The sequence below is a fragment of the Lepisosteus oculatus genome, chromosome 16 (genome assembly GCF_040954835.1).
Source record: "Lepisosteus oculatus isolate fLepOcu1 chromosome 16, fLepOcu1.hap2, whole genome shotgun sequence".
Taxonomy (NCBI): domain Eukaryota; kingdom Metazoa; phylum Chordata; class Actinopteri; order Semionotiformes; family Lepisosteidae; genus Lepisosteus; species Lepisosteus oculatus.
In genome coordinates this window covers 143,646-162,840 of record NC_090711.1, presented here as the reverse complement: position 1 = coordinate 162,840, position 19,195 = coordinate 143,646, and the positions used below count along the sequence as shown (strand labels likewise).

The window sequence follows — 19,195 nt, the reverse complement described above, 5'->3', positions numbered from 1 at the left end:
TTCCTCGTGTGGACAGGTACAAATGGAGTGTTGAAAGTGGAAGATTTTCAGGTTGGTTTTCCTGCCTAAGAGGACTAACTAACTATGTTAATAAAAGCAACTCTATTTGGCACCTGTGCAAAATATTGCTTTTTTAGAAAAGTGTGCAGAACAGAGCTGAACTGTCCTCTGCTGGAGCAAATGATTGAGGGTTCTAGGGATGCAGTGTGACCAAGTGCACAGCAGAGGGCATCCTGTTGATAAGAGCATATTCAGAAAGGGATAGCGGCAGATCACTGTGTCATGACTTGATTTTTCCCTTTACTGTACCTACAGCCAGAGGCTGTCACTGGTTTTGTCAGCAGGATGTATTTTTACAAATGTCCTCAAGAAATATGACTCAAAAGACAGTTTGGGGAGGTGTATCCTCAACACACCCAGAAGCTGAAAATTACTGTGATAATTCATCTTGGGCGATGTGATTCCACAGAATGCTGTTTTTGACTTTGTCTGACTCTATAAAAAGCACCAGCAAAAAAACAGGAGAGTCACAACTTTTTCTTTGTGTTCTGAAAGTGACACACAGCCGTTATCTAGGTCAGCAGCCTTTTTTCTCTGGTGGTAAAATTAAGTCCTGCCCTAATTACACAGAAAACATGGTGTAATTTTCATTAGAAGAATAAAACAGTGGGGATTTAGTCTGGTAAAAGACTGGCCAATCCATACTGACCTGGTTCTGAGGTACCGCCTGGGCCCATGGGCTGGCTGAGCTGTGTGCTGTCAGGCTGAACGGGTCATGGTCAGGGGGGCTTCATTCTCAGCTTGTGTGCTGTTCCCCTGGCTGTCCTGTAGCTGCAAGCTGTGCCCCCCCCTAAAGAAAAAAGTCTCTGCCAAACGGGCCTCACCTTTCTGTTGACATGGTACATAGTGCAACTGTGCAATTCTTAAACTTTATTTTGCTTGTTAATATACTAGTTAATCAATTTGCTACTTGGTTCCCTGCATTGTAAAAGATGAAAATGAAACTTGCATAATTAGGTAACTGAAATGATTTCACTGCAGTCCTTAGAGAACTTCTTACTCATTTCATTTTATCACATTTCTCAGTGAGCTTTTTTGCACTATTTTCCTCTCAATCCACTTTGAAGAGACTGGATAACACTGTTTGGTTATTAAACACATTGGAGTAGTACATACATGTGAAGTGTCAAAATTAGGTTCTGATAATTAACATGATTACCCATCAGTGATTGATGCTGGTGACATATTTTCTGTGTCACATCAGAGCTATGTATTGCCTTTGTTTAGTTATAGTTTTCTTTTTTTGTCTCTACAAAGCCTGTAAAATATTTTAGGAAACAAGGAAGATGGTGTGTGTCCTGCTACATTCGGCAGTGAAATATTCTGGGGATTTGACTGCTCATGTGTGAGCTATGTTTGGAAAGGAGGAGGTGTGTTGGTTGTCCATGAGGCCACAATTAATCTCAGACATGAGTTTTCAGGAAACAGATGGCAAGAAGAAAGATGATCTGGCTGGTTTCAGGGCTGTGACCAGTGCAATGGTAAGTTGTGGTTCAATGATTTTTTCTGCCAGTGACAGCCATTCTCCCTCTGCTATAAATCACATGCTCTGGAGCATAATTGTCAAAGGCTTATTTAACAAGATAATGCTAGCTAGGGTGTGTTACTTGAATTACATTTAATTCTTTAAGGAAAGCAGCTTGATACAAATACCATATGAACAGACTGGAAATGTTTAGACCTTAAAATATTCTTGTAGCAATATCATAAGACAATGTACAATGACAATTCACCTATTAGAGTGTATTTTATACTGTATAATACTATATTTACACTTAACAAATAGCATATACTTACAGTATGTATGCATGCATTTTGTTTTTCAAAGTTTTATGCCTGTTTTGAAATGAGCCCACACAATTCCTGATTTACCTGCAATGCACAAAGAATGTTTTTAGAAAAGCTTGAAAAAGATTAAGGTGCCTTGCAAAAGATGCCTTTGAAACAGAAGGTGAGAAAACTTGTCATATTCTTTCTAATTCTGTGCAGACATGTTTGAGCTTACCTTGTACTGTACCTATGTTAAATTTAAAACTAGGTATACAGTATACTGCTACACAAAGAAAATACAACATGAAGACTATGACTATGACTATGTTTGTTCCTGATTGCTGAGCTGCTATTGGGATAGTTAATGTTAGGCTGTCGGTGAAAAACGTTAGCCAGAGCATGAAACCAGAAAACAAGCTCTATGAGGAAAAAGCCACATTCTGGAAGGCAGAGGGTCACCACTTTGTCCCACTGTCCCACACCACTGTCATGCCCAGCTGATATCACTGCGTACCTGTTTTCAGGCTGCAGCAGCTACAACATGAGAGATTCCAGGAAGGAATAATCAGCAGTTTTGCTCTCTGCATGAAAATTACCTGCATGCTTAGTGCACATTCACGATTAACATTTTGACAGCTGACAGATGAAATCATCCGTTTCTGTGGGTTAAAGAACATATGACTAAGTTGCAGAGAAAGTAGTACATAAAGTGGAAAACACAGTTGTAGGCACTGATGCATTTTATTTTGCTCTGACAGAAGACAATGTGTGTGGAAGACTCTCCTTTAACACAAGAACCTGATATTTTGGAATATTTTCATTTTAACAGTAGATAACGCTTCATACTGTAGACTTGGCATGATTTATTTGATATCTAGGTACATTTGCAGTAAAATGTACAGTATATTCATTTTTATTTATTCATAATTGATGCAGAAGGGATTACTTTATCCTAATTTTATAATCACAGGTAGAAGGATAATACTGTGGCAACAAGCAATAACAATTATTTCACTTCATAGCTCTGAATATTAATATCCTCCTATATTGCTACTATATTTCTTTATAGCAACTCATTAAATGGTATCTGTTACTTGGCTGACAACTATAGAAAGGCATTTGATTAATGGTGTAATACATAGTACAGTTATATTTCATACAACAGATATATATATATACACACAGTATATAACATCATACTGTAGCATGAAAGCACTAAGTTAATGAGTGACAGTTCCTTGTTCCTGACTGACAGTCAATAGGCAGATATTCCTGTAAGGACTAAACTGAAAGGTACCTGCTTTTGCAATCAGCAGTAAAGAGATTAAGATGTCTGAGTCAGTCAGCCTCACATGTCACATGTTGAGCATGACAGCTAATAAGACAATAACAAACTCGAGTAGCTGACTAATAGGGGAAACCAGTATTACCATTGTTCTAAAGAGCGAAACTAAAAACAGAACTAAATGGCAATGTTTCATTTTTCCAACCACATTCCAGTCTGCTCTAAAAATAAATTTGCACAGAAACTGTTGACCACTTGAAGTAAATACGTTTGGTTCATGACATATGTGAACGCCTCATATCACATATTTAGACAACATCCATTAGTCTGAGCCAAGGGAAAAATACAACTTTTTTTCCACCCATGTTGCAACATAACTGGTATTCCTGAGAACATAAGAAAAGTTACAAATGTTAGGAGATCATCCAGCCCGTCTGTAGTTAGTAGTTAACTGAACCAAGGATCTGATCCAGCCGTTTCTTGAAAGAAACCAGAGTATTATCTTTGACCACATGGCTGGTTAGCTTGTTCAACACTCCCACAACCTTTGGGCAAAGAAGTGACTCCTGTTCTTGAATTTTGTGTTTCACTGTTCAGTCAGAGGATATATTGGGTTGAGTTTATTAATGTGTTTCACAATTTTGAATACTTATTTCAGGTCCTCCCATAGTGTGGTGTGTGCAATAACTGAACATTTCCCTAATTCTAAAAAGGGCGGCACTGGGATGCAGTGGTTAGCATTGTTTGAATTCTGGACTTGTGGTGCTATCTGCATGGAGTTTGTACGTTCTTCCCAGATTCATGTGGGATTCCTCTGGGTGGTCTGGTTTCCTTCCACAGTTCAAAAACATAGTGGTAGGTTAATGTGATTCTGGGTAAATTGGCACTAGAGGTCAGTGTGTGCACGTCTGTTTGTCTGCCCTTCCAATAGCTCCTGCACCCCCAAGACCTTGCATTTGAAGAAAATGGATGGATGGGTAATTCTTTCAGGCTTGGTTTTTCTTTGCATATAAAGATTGTGAATTGAAGTTTATAGCAACTCCCTCGGGCACTAACCCAGTGTGAATGAGATTTTGCCCTGCTTGTCAGGACGTGTGCTTCATAAAGTTTGAGCTGTGCTTTTTGCACATCCATCAAGCATTCCTTCTGCCATGTGCATTGAAGGAATTTGAACAATGAAAGTGCTGCATCCTCCATTTCAAATCAATAGATTGTTGGGGTCATGCATAATGTTATTTAAATAGAGTTCAGATACATAAATAGAGATCAGAGATCAGATTGTTTCATTGCTTGTGTAGTATCACTCATTGGGATAAAATACTCTGAGCCCAAGTAAAGTGATTTCATTAAACTGCCAGGTACTTTGCTAGATAATTGAGTTAAAATTACCAACATTAGTTCAATAAGACTTTGTATAAACATCCAATCAAAAAGACAAATGGAGTAAGAACAACAGAAGATGTGCCCATATCCAACTTGACTAATGCAGATTGTCTGGTTGTTATTACCATAATTTAAGTTAGTTTCATCATGAGAAACATTGCCCAGCAAATGAAATGTCTGTCTCAATGGTCAACAGCCAAAGTCCAAAGAAACCATGAAACTGGGTCTTTGAAGAACAGGGTCACCACATTGGCCTAGAACTGTCTTGTCTATCTTATCCACCCATGCAATTGTTTTCTGACAGCAGTTACTACAGCATGAGAAATTCCTGAAAGCAATAACCTGTCCATCAATAGAACAATCACAGCTCACAGTCTATATGAAACTGATCTCCTTGGAGGCCTTTGGAGAGCAACATGTTGACAATTAAAAGACAATATGATCATCTTCTGTGAGCCAGAGAACATCTGGAGCAGTGGCAGAAAAAAAGAGGTGGAGTGTTTTATACATGGATACTGTTGTGCTTTGACAGAAGATAATGTATGTAGAGATAATGTGATCTCTTGCTTTATTCAAGCAAACTGATGAGATGTTGCTTCATGTCATGAGCTGATGTGGAGGGGCATCCCCTTTAACACTAGAACACCTTTGGTATAGATTGAGAGCAGCCCTACTGTCCAGTCACATTTGATTTAGCCCTTTTCATTCCTGCATGCTAATCCACAAGAGTCCATTTTCTAGCACGGCAGTGCAGGATCATACGATGCAGGACTACAATGACACAACTTCAAGAACACAACATTGTGGTCTTGCCGTGGCCAGCTTTCTCTTCTGAGCTGAGTCTAATACAACATCTCCAGTATAACATGCCAAATGACATTAATAACTCGCCAAGTTGACATTAATAAGAGACAACTACTACCAGCCCCCTCTCGCCAGCTGGAACGTGGGGAATGATCATCACATATCAGTTTTTGCATAGACTGATCAGGTCCGTGTGTAAACACTGGCAGAAATACAGCAGCAGGTCTTATCCAACATTAACTTAAGTTATGGTTTCATATGGACAAAATGTTTCAAATTTCACACATTATTTTTGTTCATGGATTTTGTGATTGAGTTTGATATCTGATTAAAAAATTTGAATAAATCCATTAGACATAAGAAACATAATAATAATATTTGACATTATAATTTCATTTGTGCATCAATCAACAGAAATCTTTTCAAAACTTGTCTGGACCTCTACAACAAAGTTTTGTATCCTTCGAGAAAAGTTCTTCTAAATGAAGGATCCTTCTAAATGCAAAATTATTATTAAATTAAATAAATACCAGCAAGAGATAGTTGTTAAACCTGATGGGACAGTATTCAATATTCCATCTCCTTGTTGTTTATAGATTGAAATTTAACATACTTAAGAAGAAACCTTGCATTACACTATTTTGCTTGTGTCTGTCTGTTAAAGAAATTGTGTGCAAGTCAGGAGCCATAAATGGTGCAATAATATAGAATTTTATTATTATTATCTGTAATAAATTTGAGTCTGCTACTACAAAATCAGGTGCAATACTGGAACACTTAATGTAGCAATAGATGTAATTGACAAAGTTCAGAACTGACAGGAGTCCCAGTTCAAAGGTTCACACATGAACCAGATTAAGCAAGGCGCAGGCCTGGGGAGGTGAAGGTTTTGTGGCTGAGAGACTCTTATGCTCAAAAGACTTCAGTCTCTCGACTCAAGCGAGAGCGAATAACCATGTGCAAACATAGCAGGGACTAGCTGAATCGATACTACCCAACACATACTTAGTGGTTTATTGTAAATTTCTGGTGTCTCTGTGCTTAAGAATAGTTTCTTACAGGTGTGTCCTTCTGTTTATTTGTTTTTTTTTCTGTCTGGTTGCCTGCCATTGTCTGGAGTCAGACTCTCACAGGGTGGCTGAAGGGTCTGACTTCCTGACTCCCACTCGAATCCTCTGACCTCTCTCACCATCATTCACCAACTGAATCGATTGCAAGAAATTTCTTTCATCCCAATTTAAACTAACCACTGTACAAGGAAATGGGAATGTAATTGTGAATATTATAATGCTAAGATTGCAAGAAAACCTAAACAAGGGATTAAAGTCAATTGCTCACTGTTCAAAACATTCCACTAGGCAAGTTCTGCCATTTGGACTTGTTTTTTCCAGAGTCTACACAAGAATCCAGTACATCAGCAAGACAGTAATAAAAAATCTATTTTTCTCGTTTACACTTCTTATGACCTTTCCAGCACACAGGGTAAATTATTCCCGCAAAAGTGATCTCTGCTTCTTTATTTGATAATATGCAAAATCAGCCCTGTTCTGAACAATCAGCAGAACTGAGAAGCCTTTGAAGCCCGTTAACAAAGAACAGTTTGGTTGTGAAATATATAACTTACGAATTATTTTTAAGGACAGTTTAACCTTCTAAGGGAGTTAATGCTAATGTTGCTCCCTGGATGCTTGTAAACCCATTTGTTCTTTTTAATCTTTAACCTCCTTCTTGTGGCTCTTTTTTACTTCCCTATTGCCATTTTTAATGATACAAATGACATAAACATAAACTTTGGAGGATTATTAGTCCATAGTTCAAGAACATTCATTGAACATGCTTTGTTTGCAGTTTGAGGGGACACTGTTGTCAAATAAACAACAATTCCTTAATCTAAGAAATAAAGTCACTGTAAGCAAATTTATGAAAAGTTTGCAAAATGTAAATTGACTAAAAAATACACGAATTAGTGATATGGTAAAATATTAAACTTAAACTTGAAATCTGAGCTCATTTCTCGGGGTCTCGGGGATTAAAGATGTCTTTCCCCAATAAGCCTTAGCTCCAGTGTATTGTAATACTTATGCTGGTTACCTGAATGATAAGTAATACTTGCTGGTCCCTCCTGGAGGTGAATGTTCAGGGGCGTGGAGCAGGAAACGTGAATGCACTAGGTGTGAGGCCTGTGCGGAGACACGCAGCTTCTTCCGAGCTGAGGCGGAGGAGACTCGGTGCTCTGTGGCCGCTGCCGGTCCCGGGGGGGATGCAAATAAGAGGGAAAGCGGGAGTTATACTCGTCACCTCTCATGTCAGACAGTGCGCTTTCTACCCTTAAATGGGTTATTCATAATGATATACTGTATGTAAATACTTCTCTGTGTAAAATTTCATCATTTACTGAAAGAAATACCGGCATATAAATTGTAACATTTCTCTTCATTTTTCTGCATTATGAAAAGCTGCAATTCAAGTATTTTTTAATACGGCATTTTTTACAATATACTTTGCAAGTGCTAGTCATATTTCCTGTACCACAAATAGCACTCCAGGGCACAAGAAGAACGTGACACTATGGAAATAGGACGGTTCCCAGTAACAAAGCAATAGTTAATCATACTCACATGACTATTATACAAATACAGTTTGTTTGTTTCTAAACATCTTGCTTCGCTTTGCTAGGAAAGCAGATATACTGTAACAATTAAACAGCAGTGAGAAAGAATGTCCACTTTCTCATGAATTTCTCTGGAATCACCTGTTGACGGATCTATGCCGGGCTCTATGCCAGCACCTCTGAGCGCGCTCCCGCGGGCTCCCGTGTGCGACTGAGGGCGGAGTCACTGCGCGTTCACGGCCCTGACAGGTGGATCCAGGTGAAAGAGGCGTGTCCCTCCCATCAGACGCGAACAACATACCATCCCCTCGGGAAAGCTGTCATTGCGAGGACTGGAGGTCGCAACGGCTGGATCACTTTCGGTAAGTAGGTGTGCTGTTCTATTCAATAATTCTGTTTTATTTTCATCGATACATTGGTCGGACTATAGCTAGTTTGCAAAAAGATTTAGGCACCTCCAAGCTCACGAAGCCACTCTTTTCACAGACAAGATGATGAACTCAGAGGCTCTGCGGCCGAGCTCCTCCAACACAGGACGGAAGCCCTTGGGAAAGCTGTCGTCTCGGGTGGAAGACGTGAAAAACCCGTGGCGACAGGGCTCCCCTCTGGAGTTCAGCCACAATGAAGCCGCCAGGCTGGCCACAGACGCCCTGCTAGAGTCCGGAGAGACGGAGTACAGGCGAGTTCTGTCGGAGGAGAGAGAAGTGTCTTTCCTGTCGCCGCTGGAGATCAAGTATATCACGGAGACCGCAGCCAAGAACATCAGCTCAGACAACAGCAACGCCAATGGCTCCGACAGGGACTCCCTCCTGGAAGGAGACGCGGTGTCAATGCTCACCTCCGGGACCTATTTCCCCATGATGTCCGATGAAGAGCCTCCTGCCCTGGAACTGGGCTGGCCCGAAATGCAGACCCGCCACGGCCCTTCAGAGACCCAGGTCTACTTCCAGAGAGACAGATCGCACAACTTGAAAGATCATATTCGTTCCCTTATTAGCAAAGCCAAAACGGTAAGGAAGGAACAGGTCTTGATCTATGCCCAGCTATTGTACATATCCAGATTTAATCGAACCCCGAACAGGTAGGAATATAAACGTACTCAACAGGCAGAAGAGTTTCATGATATGTATTTGAAAACATTGATTTTAAAGTAGACGCAACAGTTTCTTAACCACTAATTTTTAGGAATATATGTATTTTTTAATCTTGTATATTTTCTGTGTATCTATGAACTATAATGTAACTTCAACAAATTTGATAGGCCGCAAGTGAAAAAATGACAAATGGCATCTGTCCTTGCCGGTATAACAAGCTCGATAGCTGACGCGAAAGGGCGTCCGAGTCGTGTTCTCTGTGGATCGATTCTGAGGATCAGATGCTCCGGAGATCGCGGTTCCACTCGTGGGGTCGTGGGATCCCCACACGCTGACACGCCTCGTGTCAGGAAAAAACACGTGTTTTACCTCATGTGATACATAATTGCAGTCCTCTATACTTTACCGTTTTTATAGTTATCTTTTGTTTTTTTTGCAAATAACAAATGAAACCTTTTTAATACAAACGTCTGTGTTTTGCTATGAATGAAATGTCAGCACTTGTTGAAATGCTGTACAGTTTTTTTTCGATGTTCACCAGGCACTGAAATCATTTCAAAATTTCAAATGAAATGTCTAAATAATGCTTTTCAAAAACAAGTTTATGAACACTGCAAACTGTAGTTCTTGTATTAATATAATGTAAAATATCCTTCACAGATTTTGTTTCCCCCAGACTCAGTAGGACTCAATCTAATTTTTAAGATTACATTTAGCAGTGTTCAGGGTCAGATTTCTACACCTTCTGAACCAAATGTTTCTTTTTGAGTTCTGGTGGAGTCTGGTGGATTGACTTGGGCAGTAGCCACTGACATGAAAAAGATGTCTGTACTGGTATAAAGTGACTCAGCATTTAAACAATAGATGTGAGACAGAGAACCAACAAACTTTTATGTGGGGTGTGTTTGTTGTAATGTGCTTTGAGTTAATATTTATTTAATATACAGTGTCTAATGCATTCCTGTCCAAAATTTCAGTGGGTGGTATAATTAATTTTTCTGCCTCTCCTTGTGAAGACTAGGGAAACATACAGTATGTATGCATCTTTATTTCTGTTCCAGGTGATTGCAATAGTGATGGATCTCTTCACCGACGTCGACTTGTTCTGTGACTTAATGGAAGCCTCCAACAAGCGCAAGGTTCCAGTGTACATTCTGCTGGACGAGAGGAACCTGCAGTATTTCATTAATATGTGCCAGGCTCTGGACGTCCGCAACACACACCTCGGTGTAAGCATGCGACCGAACTAAAGCATGGAAAATTCATTCCATGAGCAAAGAGGAAAATAAGACAACTGTCATTCAAGTAGTTCTTTACATGTCCCTGTAAAATATTTGTTCACCTAATTATTTTGCAAATTCCTGTTTTTATCCAGGTGCCATCTCATTTAAAGCAAGGTCTGGTGACATTCATTTGTCATCCTTTATAATGTGGTTTAGGATTTATACTTTTTAATGATTTAAACAACAATCATTTTTGACACTTAATACTAAACTCCATACAGAACACAATATAGAAAATTCTCATGTGACATCACTGCTGCAAGTGAGGCACTTAAAAGTACTAAAGAAACTAGTGTAGTTAAACATTGGCTACATTTTGAAAGATAAGATCCCTTTTACAATTTTTAATAAAAAGTAATAGTTATTTTCCATTATGATACAACTACATAATTCTCCCAGAAAGAGTTGGGAACTCCAGATAAATATTAAACCACAAAAAAGTATTCAGGCTATACTTCTCACTCCTGGTCAACTATGCTGTGCATATATATAGATTGTTATCATCTATGAGGTCTGGCATATTGATATGAATTCTGAAAAACAATAATGGTTACACATTCTCACATGTCTGAAACATTGTTTGTATTTTTCCTATGGTCATATTTGTAATTAAGTGACTATTTGAGGAGATAAAACATCAAACTGATTTGAAAGATGTCATACGTTTCAAGTTAGCAATTGACTGGTTAAAAAAACTGTGAGATATTCATGATGATTATATGATGAGCATATTTTTTGTAAATGGGATTTTCTCAATTTTTCAGAACATGAGAATCCGTAGTGTGTGCGGAGATACATACTGCACTAAGTCTGGGAAGAAGTTCACTGGGCAGGTCCAGGAGAAGTTTTTAATTATAGATTGCGAAGAAGTGATTGCTGGTTCTTACAGGTAAGAGACATACCTTATAAGACTGTTAAAATGAACGTCTTATGCTTGTTTTCTGACAGATAATCCCTGTTGGTTTCAGTTACTTTGTTATTTTTTTTATCAAGATCTTTCCTTTGAGCAACTTATCAGGAATGTCACTTTTCCGTCTGTGAGAAATTGGCAAATTCAGACATTTTTGTGTGTCAGAATCTAAAAGACTACTAGAGTACATTTGTAGAATCAAGCTTAAATTTTGTAATGAACTTTTCTTGGTATTTCCAAAGTCTTAACAAGAAATATGAACTTATTTTTCCTGTGCTGTCATACTTACACTGGTTTACATCAGTTCAGGACTGATTTTAAAACCATATTTTAGCATGTAAGCCTTATGACAGGCCATACAATACAAGTCTGCTAACTGAAGAGCACTGCCTTTAAAGATCCTAATGTGGAATGATTTATCCCCATGACAAAGGATCTCCCTGTTGTTATTTTTAAAGAGTAAAAAATACTTTAATAACCTAGCATTTCTATTGTTGCTCCCATAATACGTGTGGGTTTTGTTATATATTGTTTACACACGTATTACTTTCAGTATCTTTTAACTTCCACTTTTTCCTCTTTTACAATCATTATTTGTATTTTCTGTGTTTTTTATCTTTTTTTCCAGTCCTTTAAGGTGATCTTTTTTGAATATGTGAAAATATAGTTTTGTCTACTATGCTCCAACACTGAGGGGCAGAGCTATTTAAATAAAGGATATCTAACTTGGTTCACGGAGGGCTTGGAGTTTTTAAACTTTGGCCCAATCTGAGTTGTCAATTAAACAATTGATCTAATTACTTCTTAAATTTATTACAAGATTTTTCTATATTTTAAGGTCTTTTACAGTTAATAACTCAAAACAATGTCACTTAATTAAAATAAGTTTAGTTTAAAACAATTATGAGCTGGGTTAAATGTATTTCAGTTATGAAGTAAATAATTAGATCAACTATGTATCTAAGAATTCTGCTGAAACAAAAAGCAGATGACACCAGGCCCTCCAGGAATTGAATTTGACATTCCTGATCCAAAGAGATGCTTATAGAGTCAATCATAACAGCCAAGAACTTCTGCTTTTCCTTAATAGGGGTCATCAGAATGATATAGCTAACTTTGACCGGTGATAAAGATTAATAAATGTGTCATAGAAGGAACATCTTTCAAGATAAAAGTGAAAAGGGCTAATTAATATTAATATGTCTAATTCAGTGATTGCATGATCTTAAAAGGCAACATAGTTTTAAGATTAAAACTTCAAAAAATACTGATTTCTTACCTTTCAAGTCATGTTAAAACTATTATTATTATTATTATTATTGTTATTTGTAGCTTTAAAGAAATATCTAGCACCAACCATGTTATCTCTCCTTAGTTGAGTTTTTCTCCATAGTCAGTATTCATTTTACACCACACTGTGTGTGTTGCTCCTCTTTGGAATTGCTTTTATGTACAGTAAGATGATTTTGCAGTATTTACAGTACAGTATGTGACTGGGTTACGTAGGGGCTGAGCTGAGCTTCAGAACAAATGCAGTTTCCAGGCACTGGCCTTCAAAGCTTCAAGGGCTGAGCAGTGTAACTCAGCAGCGTCTTTGTTTTAGCCCCTAGAGTGTACTACTCCAAGTTTAATCAAACTGAACGCAAGACAGCTGTTTTTTTCTGAACTTTGTTTTGTTTCAGGGAGGGGATGAATGAAGTGGCTGTGGTTTTACCTTCAGTGTGATTGTGCAAACATTCTTGTGTGCTCTGGGCAGGGAAGGCTGGTTTGTGCATGTAAGCGATATAGCACATGCATGTTAAAGATGTGCCTGTCACACAGACATGTTTTGCTTGACTTGAGATCCACGTAGTCATTTGTAATGAAATTGCCAAAGGCATTTTCAGTAACCCCAAAATACAAGCAAAACCTGTTTGTAGTGTTTGGTTTTGACATTCATGATCAATCTAGAAAAAATGTGGAACAGTGCACAAGGAAGTTGCTAACACCATAGTAACTGTAAAGGTTCATACTGTTGTATGAATGATTAAAGCATTGGAAACAAAAGTGAAAGATGAACAAAAAATAATATTCTTACTATTTCACATTATTATTTCAAGTTAGTTATCTTTACATGGAGAGTAAACCTGTCTCCATAAAACACTTGGAATTAATTTTCTTAAGTACTTATGGAGACTAAGTTGAGCATTGGCATACAGTGTATATATCTTCAACTGTTTTGGGCAACATCCTTGAACTAATTAGAGTATTCTACATGGAAGAGGAGAAGGTGGTAGTAGGTGCGGTTTTCAGAGGCAGGAGGTAGTCTGTACTGTATTATCCCAGACATTACAGCACTTGAAAAAATTAAGAGAGCAACTGGGTAGAGGGACTGATCCTTAAATGTCCCTATGCATCCAATTCTTTACAAGGAAAAGTGTCCCAGAGATAATCTATTCTGGAATAGTAATACAGTAATTCTGTAACTCACTCTCCCTAATAGGGAGCCTTTTTATGATGCTGGTTAGTAATAAAAGCATATGTGCTTAATCTACTTAATGAATTGTATTTTTTTTTAATTGTAATTATTATCTCAGAAACCATGCACTTTGTGGTGAAGGTTGTGAACAGTGATTGATCAAACAGGAACAAAATGACAAGGCAACTATCTGTTTTACAAGATGGACTTGTTACAAATGTAACTCAATGTAGGATACAGTTGTTTACAGCTTTGGCAAATAGCAAACACAAGTTATTGTTCTACTTTTGAGCTTGATTTGTGCTGTGTTTTAAAGGGATTTTCCCTCAGCTACCAAGAACTGGAAAATGTACATGCAGGTAAGGAAAATGGGTGATGTGACTCAGGTTCAGTATTCAAATGAAATTCAAAGTTGTCTTGGTCACCTGAGAGATGTTCACTGAGTTGATTTGAGAATTGGGATTCATAGCATGCCCGAAGCAAACCTAAGAACGTTTCATGGTTTTTGAGACAATTGGTCGGTGTAGACATTATAGACTATACACATTGCAAGTATTCAGACTGTCACCTTTTTTTATAAATCTGCAAATATGCTTTATTACAAAATTGGAATGTTACTGATGATCAGTGAAAAGAAAAGTAAAAATTCAAAATCAAACATGCAACACAATTATAGGTGTCTGGAATTACATGCTGTGTGAGTACGTTACTACTTTTTCAAAATGGGAGGTTCACTCAGTGTTGCAGAACAGATTTAATGTACTTTCAGTGACTGCATTATGTGATTTTCATTAACAATAATATATTACTTTGCAAAGCTGTGCAGGAATCCTCATAATTTTATTGATAATTGTTCTGTGGCTGTGCTAGTGTAGAATGTTTCTGTGTGTTGGACATGGCGGGTTTTTGTATTATTGACATATCAGGCCATAAGTAAATCAATAAGACTTTTTTGTGGGTAATTTAAAAGGTTTAGTATGTATTGTGCTCTGTTTTCAAATTACATAATTTTACCTTGTAATATTCTATAGTATATATTATCAAATAAATTCTTTAATAAATAATAAGTAACTTGATTTGGGTGTTGGATCTTGATTTGAAACGTGTTAAGGAAAGGTGACTCTCTAATGTCCTTGGGGATAGGCATGGCAGGGGAAAGCCCTATCTCCCATACTATGTAGATGGGCTTGTGGGACAGACAGGAGACCAGAATTGGATGATCAAAGTTTCTGAGGTGGGAAGTAGGATGAAAGTAAGACAGATACTGAGATGCCAAGTTGGTGTAGAGTCTTATAGGTGAGCATGAGGATTGTGAAGTCGACACGAAACCTGATAAGAGGCCAATGCAAAGACTCCAGGATAGGAGTAATGTGATCGCTTATACAAGACCTGGTCAGGCTGCTGAATTCTGGACATACTGAACTGTTCAATGTTGATTTATATACTGCAGCGTGTAGGCCATTACAGAAATCAATTAAAGAGAAGATCAAAGTGTTGACCAGCTTTTCAGCAACAGTTGAAAAGAAGGATGTTTTTACAATATATTGCACATGTCAAATGTCAAGCCTGGATCCACTATCACCCCAAAGTTTTTCAATTTAAATTCCAGTACAGTTCCAATCACAGATAGGATTATGGCATTGGGTTTTCTTAGTTGATGGGAGGTGCCAAGAAGCATGATTTCAGTCTTGTTGCTGCTTACATGAAGGAAATTGTGAGTCATGCATACAGTGTCTACGTCAGAGATGCAATTAGAGCGGAGAAAGCCACTTCAGTATCGGGTTTAGTACGGACGTAGATTTGAGTATCATTAGCATTGAAATGATTATTTAGACCATATGATCTTAATAGCTGACTAAGTGGGGAATATGTAAATAATGAAAATAGCAGGGGGTCCGATATCAACTCCTGAGGAACACCAGTGTTAATTAATCCAACTTCAGAACCGAAATTACCAAGAGAGACAATGCAACTAGTCAGTATACCATGGAGCAAAGGAAGTAAAGGAGATGGTTCCTGTGGCATAATTGTTTTAGCACTGTTTGTCCCTCTGCTTTTTCTTTCCTGCTGTAGACTGCCCTCATTTAGTCTGTGTCCTCCTGATATTGCTACAATGGACTGACTTCACTCATCTGCTCCTCACTGTTTTAGCTTCACATGGCTGTCAGCACAAGTCCACAGCAACATGGTACTGCACTTCTCTGGCAGGATAGCCGAGCTGTTTGACCATGAGTTCCGTTGCCTCTATGCTGACTCCGAGATCATTGACTGCTTCCATAATCCGGATGAGGAAGGCCTGCCCAGGTATTGTTCTGGGTTATCGCCTGCTAACTGGGAGATGAACATCAGGCAGGAGAAACCACAGCAGTTGGAGAGGGTATCCTCTGAGAACTCCAGCAGTCTGTCTGGCAACAGTTTCGATAGTATCAAAAAAGCCCCAGGCATGCCCATCCCCACTTACAAAGTCAACCATGAGAAGAAAGAGCCCAACAGTGGCTACTTGAGTCCTGAGAGGAGAGGTCAGAACCTAGTACCGTACAATCAGAACAGCCAGGGCAGGAGAGGCTCTGCCAATGGCCTTGGCCTCACTGGAGAGCGCTCTGGGCCTGGCCATTCCCCTGGAATAGAGTGGTCCAAAGCTGGACCTGATCACCTGGGCAGAAACATGGGTGGGTTGTCTTCAAAGATTCATGGTCTGGGTCTGTACGAACCAAAGCAAAACATCCCTCAGAATGCAGCTAAGAGCCCCCCTCCACATGATCCACACCCTACAGGCAAGCAGAAGACCATCACTGCTCCTATTCTTAGTAAAATCTCAGATTTCTTCATTTCTTCTGCAAAGGACAGAGAAACCTTTGCGTTTAGAAAGTCCCCCCCCCACAGCATGGCCTTTGGCGGGCCAGACCTTTCCCAGATGGAGCCAGAGTGCAAGCCCCCGTTCCCCCCTGTGCCCCCTGCTGTTGAGGCGCTGCCTGCGGAGAGGCAGCCCCGGCTGAGCCGCCACGATGAGAAGAGAATGACGCTGGGGCACAGCAAGCTAGACCTTGTCAACCAGTACAACAAGATGAAGTCAAAGCAGGTCTACAGCAGGTTTGAGCTCGTGAAGAACAGCAACAACTGAACACCAGTGAGATGTTTTCCACAGAGCTGTGCTGGTGCTTAAATAGTGTCCTTGCACATCCCGTACCTTATTTGTCGCTATTGTCAACCATTAAGAAAGTTGCATTCCCTCCTTTGGTTAGGGCACTGTGGCTGTGCATACAAAAATGGCACTTTAATCTCTAAATCTAAATTAAAATTTAGAGAAGTGTGACTGTTTCTTACAATTTTTTATACACCTTATACTTATTTGAAGCTGTGCACCTTACCACTGTGATTGGTAAGAATAGAAACAGATGTTTATATAAAGAGCTCACTGTATCATCAGTGTCCCTCATAGATATAACAGAGGTCATGTGGCTTCTTTAAACGTAGCAAAGCCTTAATTCATGGTCTGATGGCTGCGGAAGTGGCAAACTGGTACTTTTAAACAGTGAACTAATATAAAGCTTTACTGATGTGGAAAAGGTCAATTTTCCACAATTTCCAAAGGAAGCATTGTTTCCTGAAAGGAGATGGTGCTGAAATCTGTACAGCATATTTATACTTTTTTAATGGTAAAAAGCCTGTACACATTTATTTTGTACTATATGATGTTTAACTGGTATCATAATTTTTAATAAACTTAAACTGTGAGCATGACAAACCTGTATTTTCAGTTCTGTTTGGGCAAGTTCTCTCTTTAAAATGTTTGGTATTACCTGAACTTGGTATTTTTTAAGAAAAGGAACATCTTTAAATGTGGTGTCTTCCAAAACGAGTTTTTAATGAGTATTGATTGTTGTATTTATTGTTTTGTATGTAAAGAAATATTCATTTAAATACATTTTTAACATAATAATTTTAAGGCACTTCTTTTAAAAATACACATTTGTAAACCTGGGTCAGCATGAAAGGCAAAAAAGATTTACCTCTACTAGTCCTAGTAAGAAATGCATCACAGTATAACTGTTTACTGTAACATACTGTACACTACTGTAAATCTGCAGTGTAGAACACAGTGTAATTTGCTACTTGGCTTTACTATATTTGTTCTTCATTGTGGTATAAAGTGAAGTGTCTACGGGAACAGTGCTCTTTCATGATGTTTTAATGGTGTTTTTGGTGCAAAATTGTCAATTTACAGAACCCAGGAGGGAAGAGACAGTAATTCTGTAGAAATATCTGAGTTGAAAAATTGACTTCAGGCTCCCTGAAACGTAGAGGGTTCAGTGACGTACAGAAGTTTTGCTGCACTTGGGCCCTGTGGTGTCACTAACTGCTGTCCAGCTGCTCATATACAGTACATCGGAGCTTACAGCCGCACTTTGTCGTTCATACATTCTTCACATTTCACTGGGAGCTTTTATTGGGCTGCTGTAAATATTCATACTTTGAGAGACAACAACACATAATGTAATCCTGGGTAGTAGGACAATTTTTCTGGAATGTATGGTTGGTGTCATTCCCAGTTTTTTTTATTGGAAAATAGTTATTTTCTAGCTGAGCTCCATTGTGGAGGAGCTGGTGGTTTACGATTCAGTCTTTCCATTACAATGTGAATTTTCTACAAACGCATTGAGCAATGTACATAAAAATGGGTTGATGTGATGTTTTGTTTACTTTTAGTTTTTATTTACATTTTTTAAATAAATGTTCTTATGTGCAGGATGCAGGATGTATTTGACAGTGTTACAAAAATGTCAGTAGATTGTATTGTTTAAGGCCGATAGTTATACAAAAGTAAATTCAGTTGTCTTGAGTAACAAATTCAACAAAGGCCTGTAATTTTATGTATTATAGGGTTCCTGTAAATTTAAAAGTCCTGAAGTATGATTGATTCTGTCTTGATTAAGAGTAGAAGTAGCTAAACTGGAAAAAAAAAACAGGACATACTGTCTTGTTCTTTCAGTTGCAGTTAAAAATATACCTAGATTGTAACAATGTAAAAAAATAAAGTTTGTTGTAAGAATTTGACTTCTGTTTTATTTTATTTTCATTGCAAACCGTTTTGCATTGAAGTATAAATGCTGTAATACCAATAGATTTCAGAACAAATAAGAGATTAGGGACTGACTATGGTTCCTGTGTGTAAAAACAAATGAGATTGACCTCAAGTCCTCCTTACAGTCTTCTTAGCTGTATTTAAAATATTCCAGTTTATCTGAAAGTCACCTTTTAACAATGCATTGTTATTGGATAAGTTTTGTTTCATTTTTGAAGTTTAAGATTCCTCATTGTTTCAACACCTGCAATGCCCAAAACTACTCATTGAAGTTGGTTTCAATCACAAATTCTCTTTGGTTCTGTCTTATTCTAGAGGTAACCTTCTGAGCAAATAACCACCCTGGTAAAACCTGTAATGGTCCTTAATCTTAAACAAGATGTTGAACTGGTGGTTACAGCAGAAATAGTGTCAAAAGAAACTCCTGACAAGGGCTATCCTCTTCTTTATTCCT

The 19,195-nt window shown here is 38.3% G+C and overlaps 1 protein-coding gene across 1 annotated transcript; it reads left to right on the top strand.

Moving 5' to 3' along the window:
• Positions 1-5,730: 5,730 nt before the first annotated feature.
• On the top strand, positions 5,731-18,708 carry fam83c (family with sequence similarity 83 member C). The gene is made up of 5 exons (XM_006639766.3): positions 5,731-8,275; positions 8,400-8,923; positions 10,069-10,236; positions 11,055-11,179; positions 15,810-18,708. Exons 2-5 carry the CDS (start codon positions 8,405-8,407, stop codon positions 16,777-16,779), a joined length of 1,782 nt encoding a protein of 593 aa, XP_006639829.2. The 5' UTR covers positions 5,731-8,275; positions 8,400-8,404; the 3' UTR covers positions 16,780-18,708.
• The last annotated feature ends 487 nt before the right edge of the window (positions 18,709-19,195 follow it).

Excerpts from the sequence above, each read along its gene's own strand:
- fam83c (XM_006639766.3), top strand. The coding sequence starts at position 8,405 with ATGATGAACTCAGAGGCTCTGCGGCCGAGCTCCTCCAACACAGGACGG. Across the intron at positions 8,924-10,068 it reads TTATTAGCAAAGCCAAAACG|GTGATTGCAATAGTGATGGA; the intron begins GTAAGGAAGGAA and ends TTTCTGTTCCAG. Across the intron at positions 11,180-15,809 it reads GTGATTGCTGGTTCTTACAG|CTTCACATGGCTGTCAGCAC; the intron begins GTAAGAGACATA and ends TCACTGTTTTAG.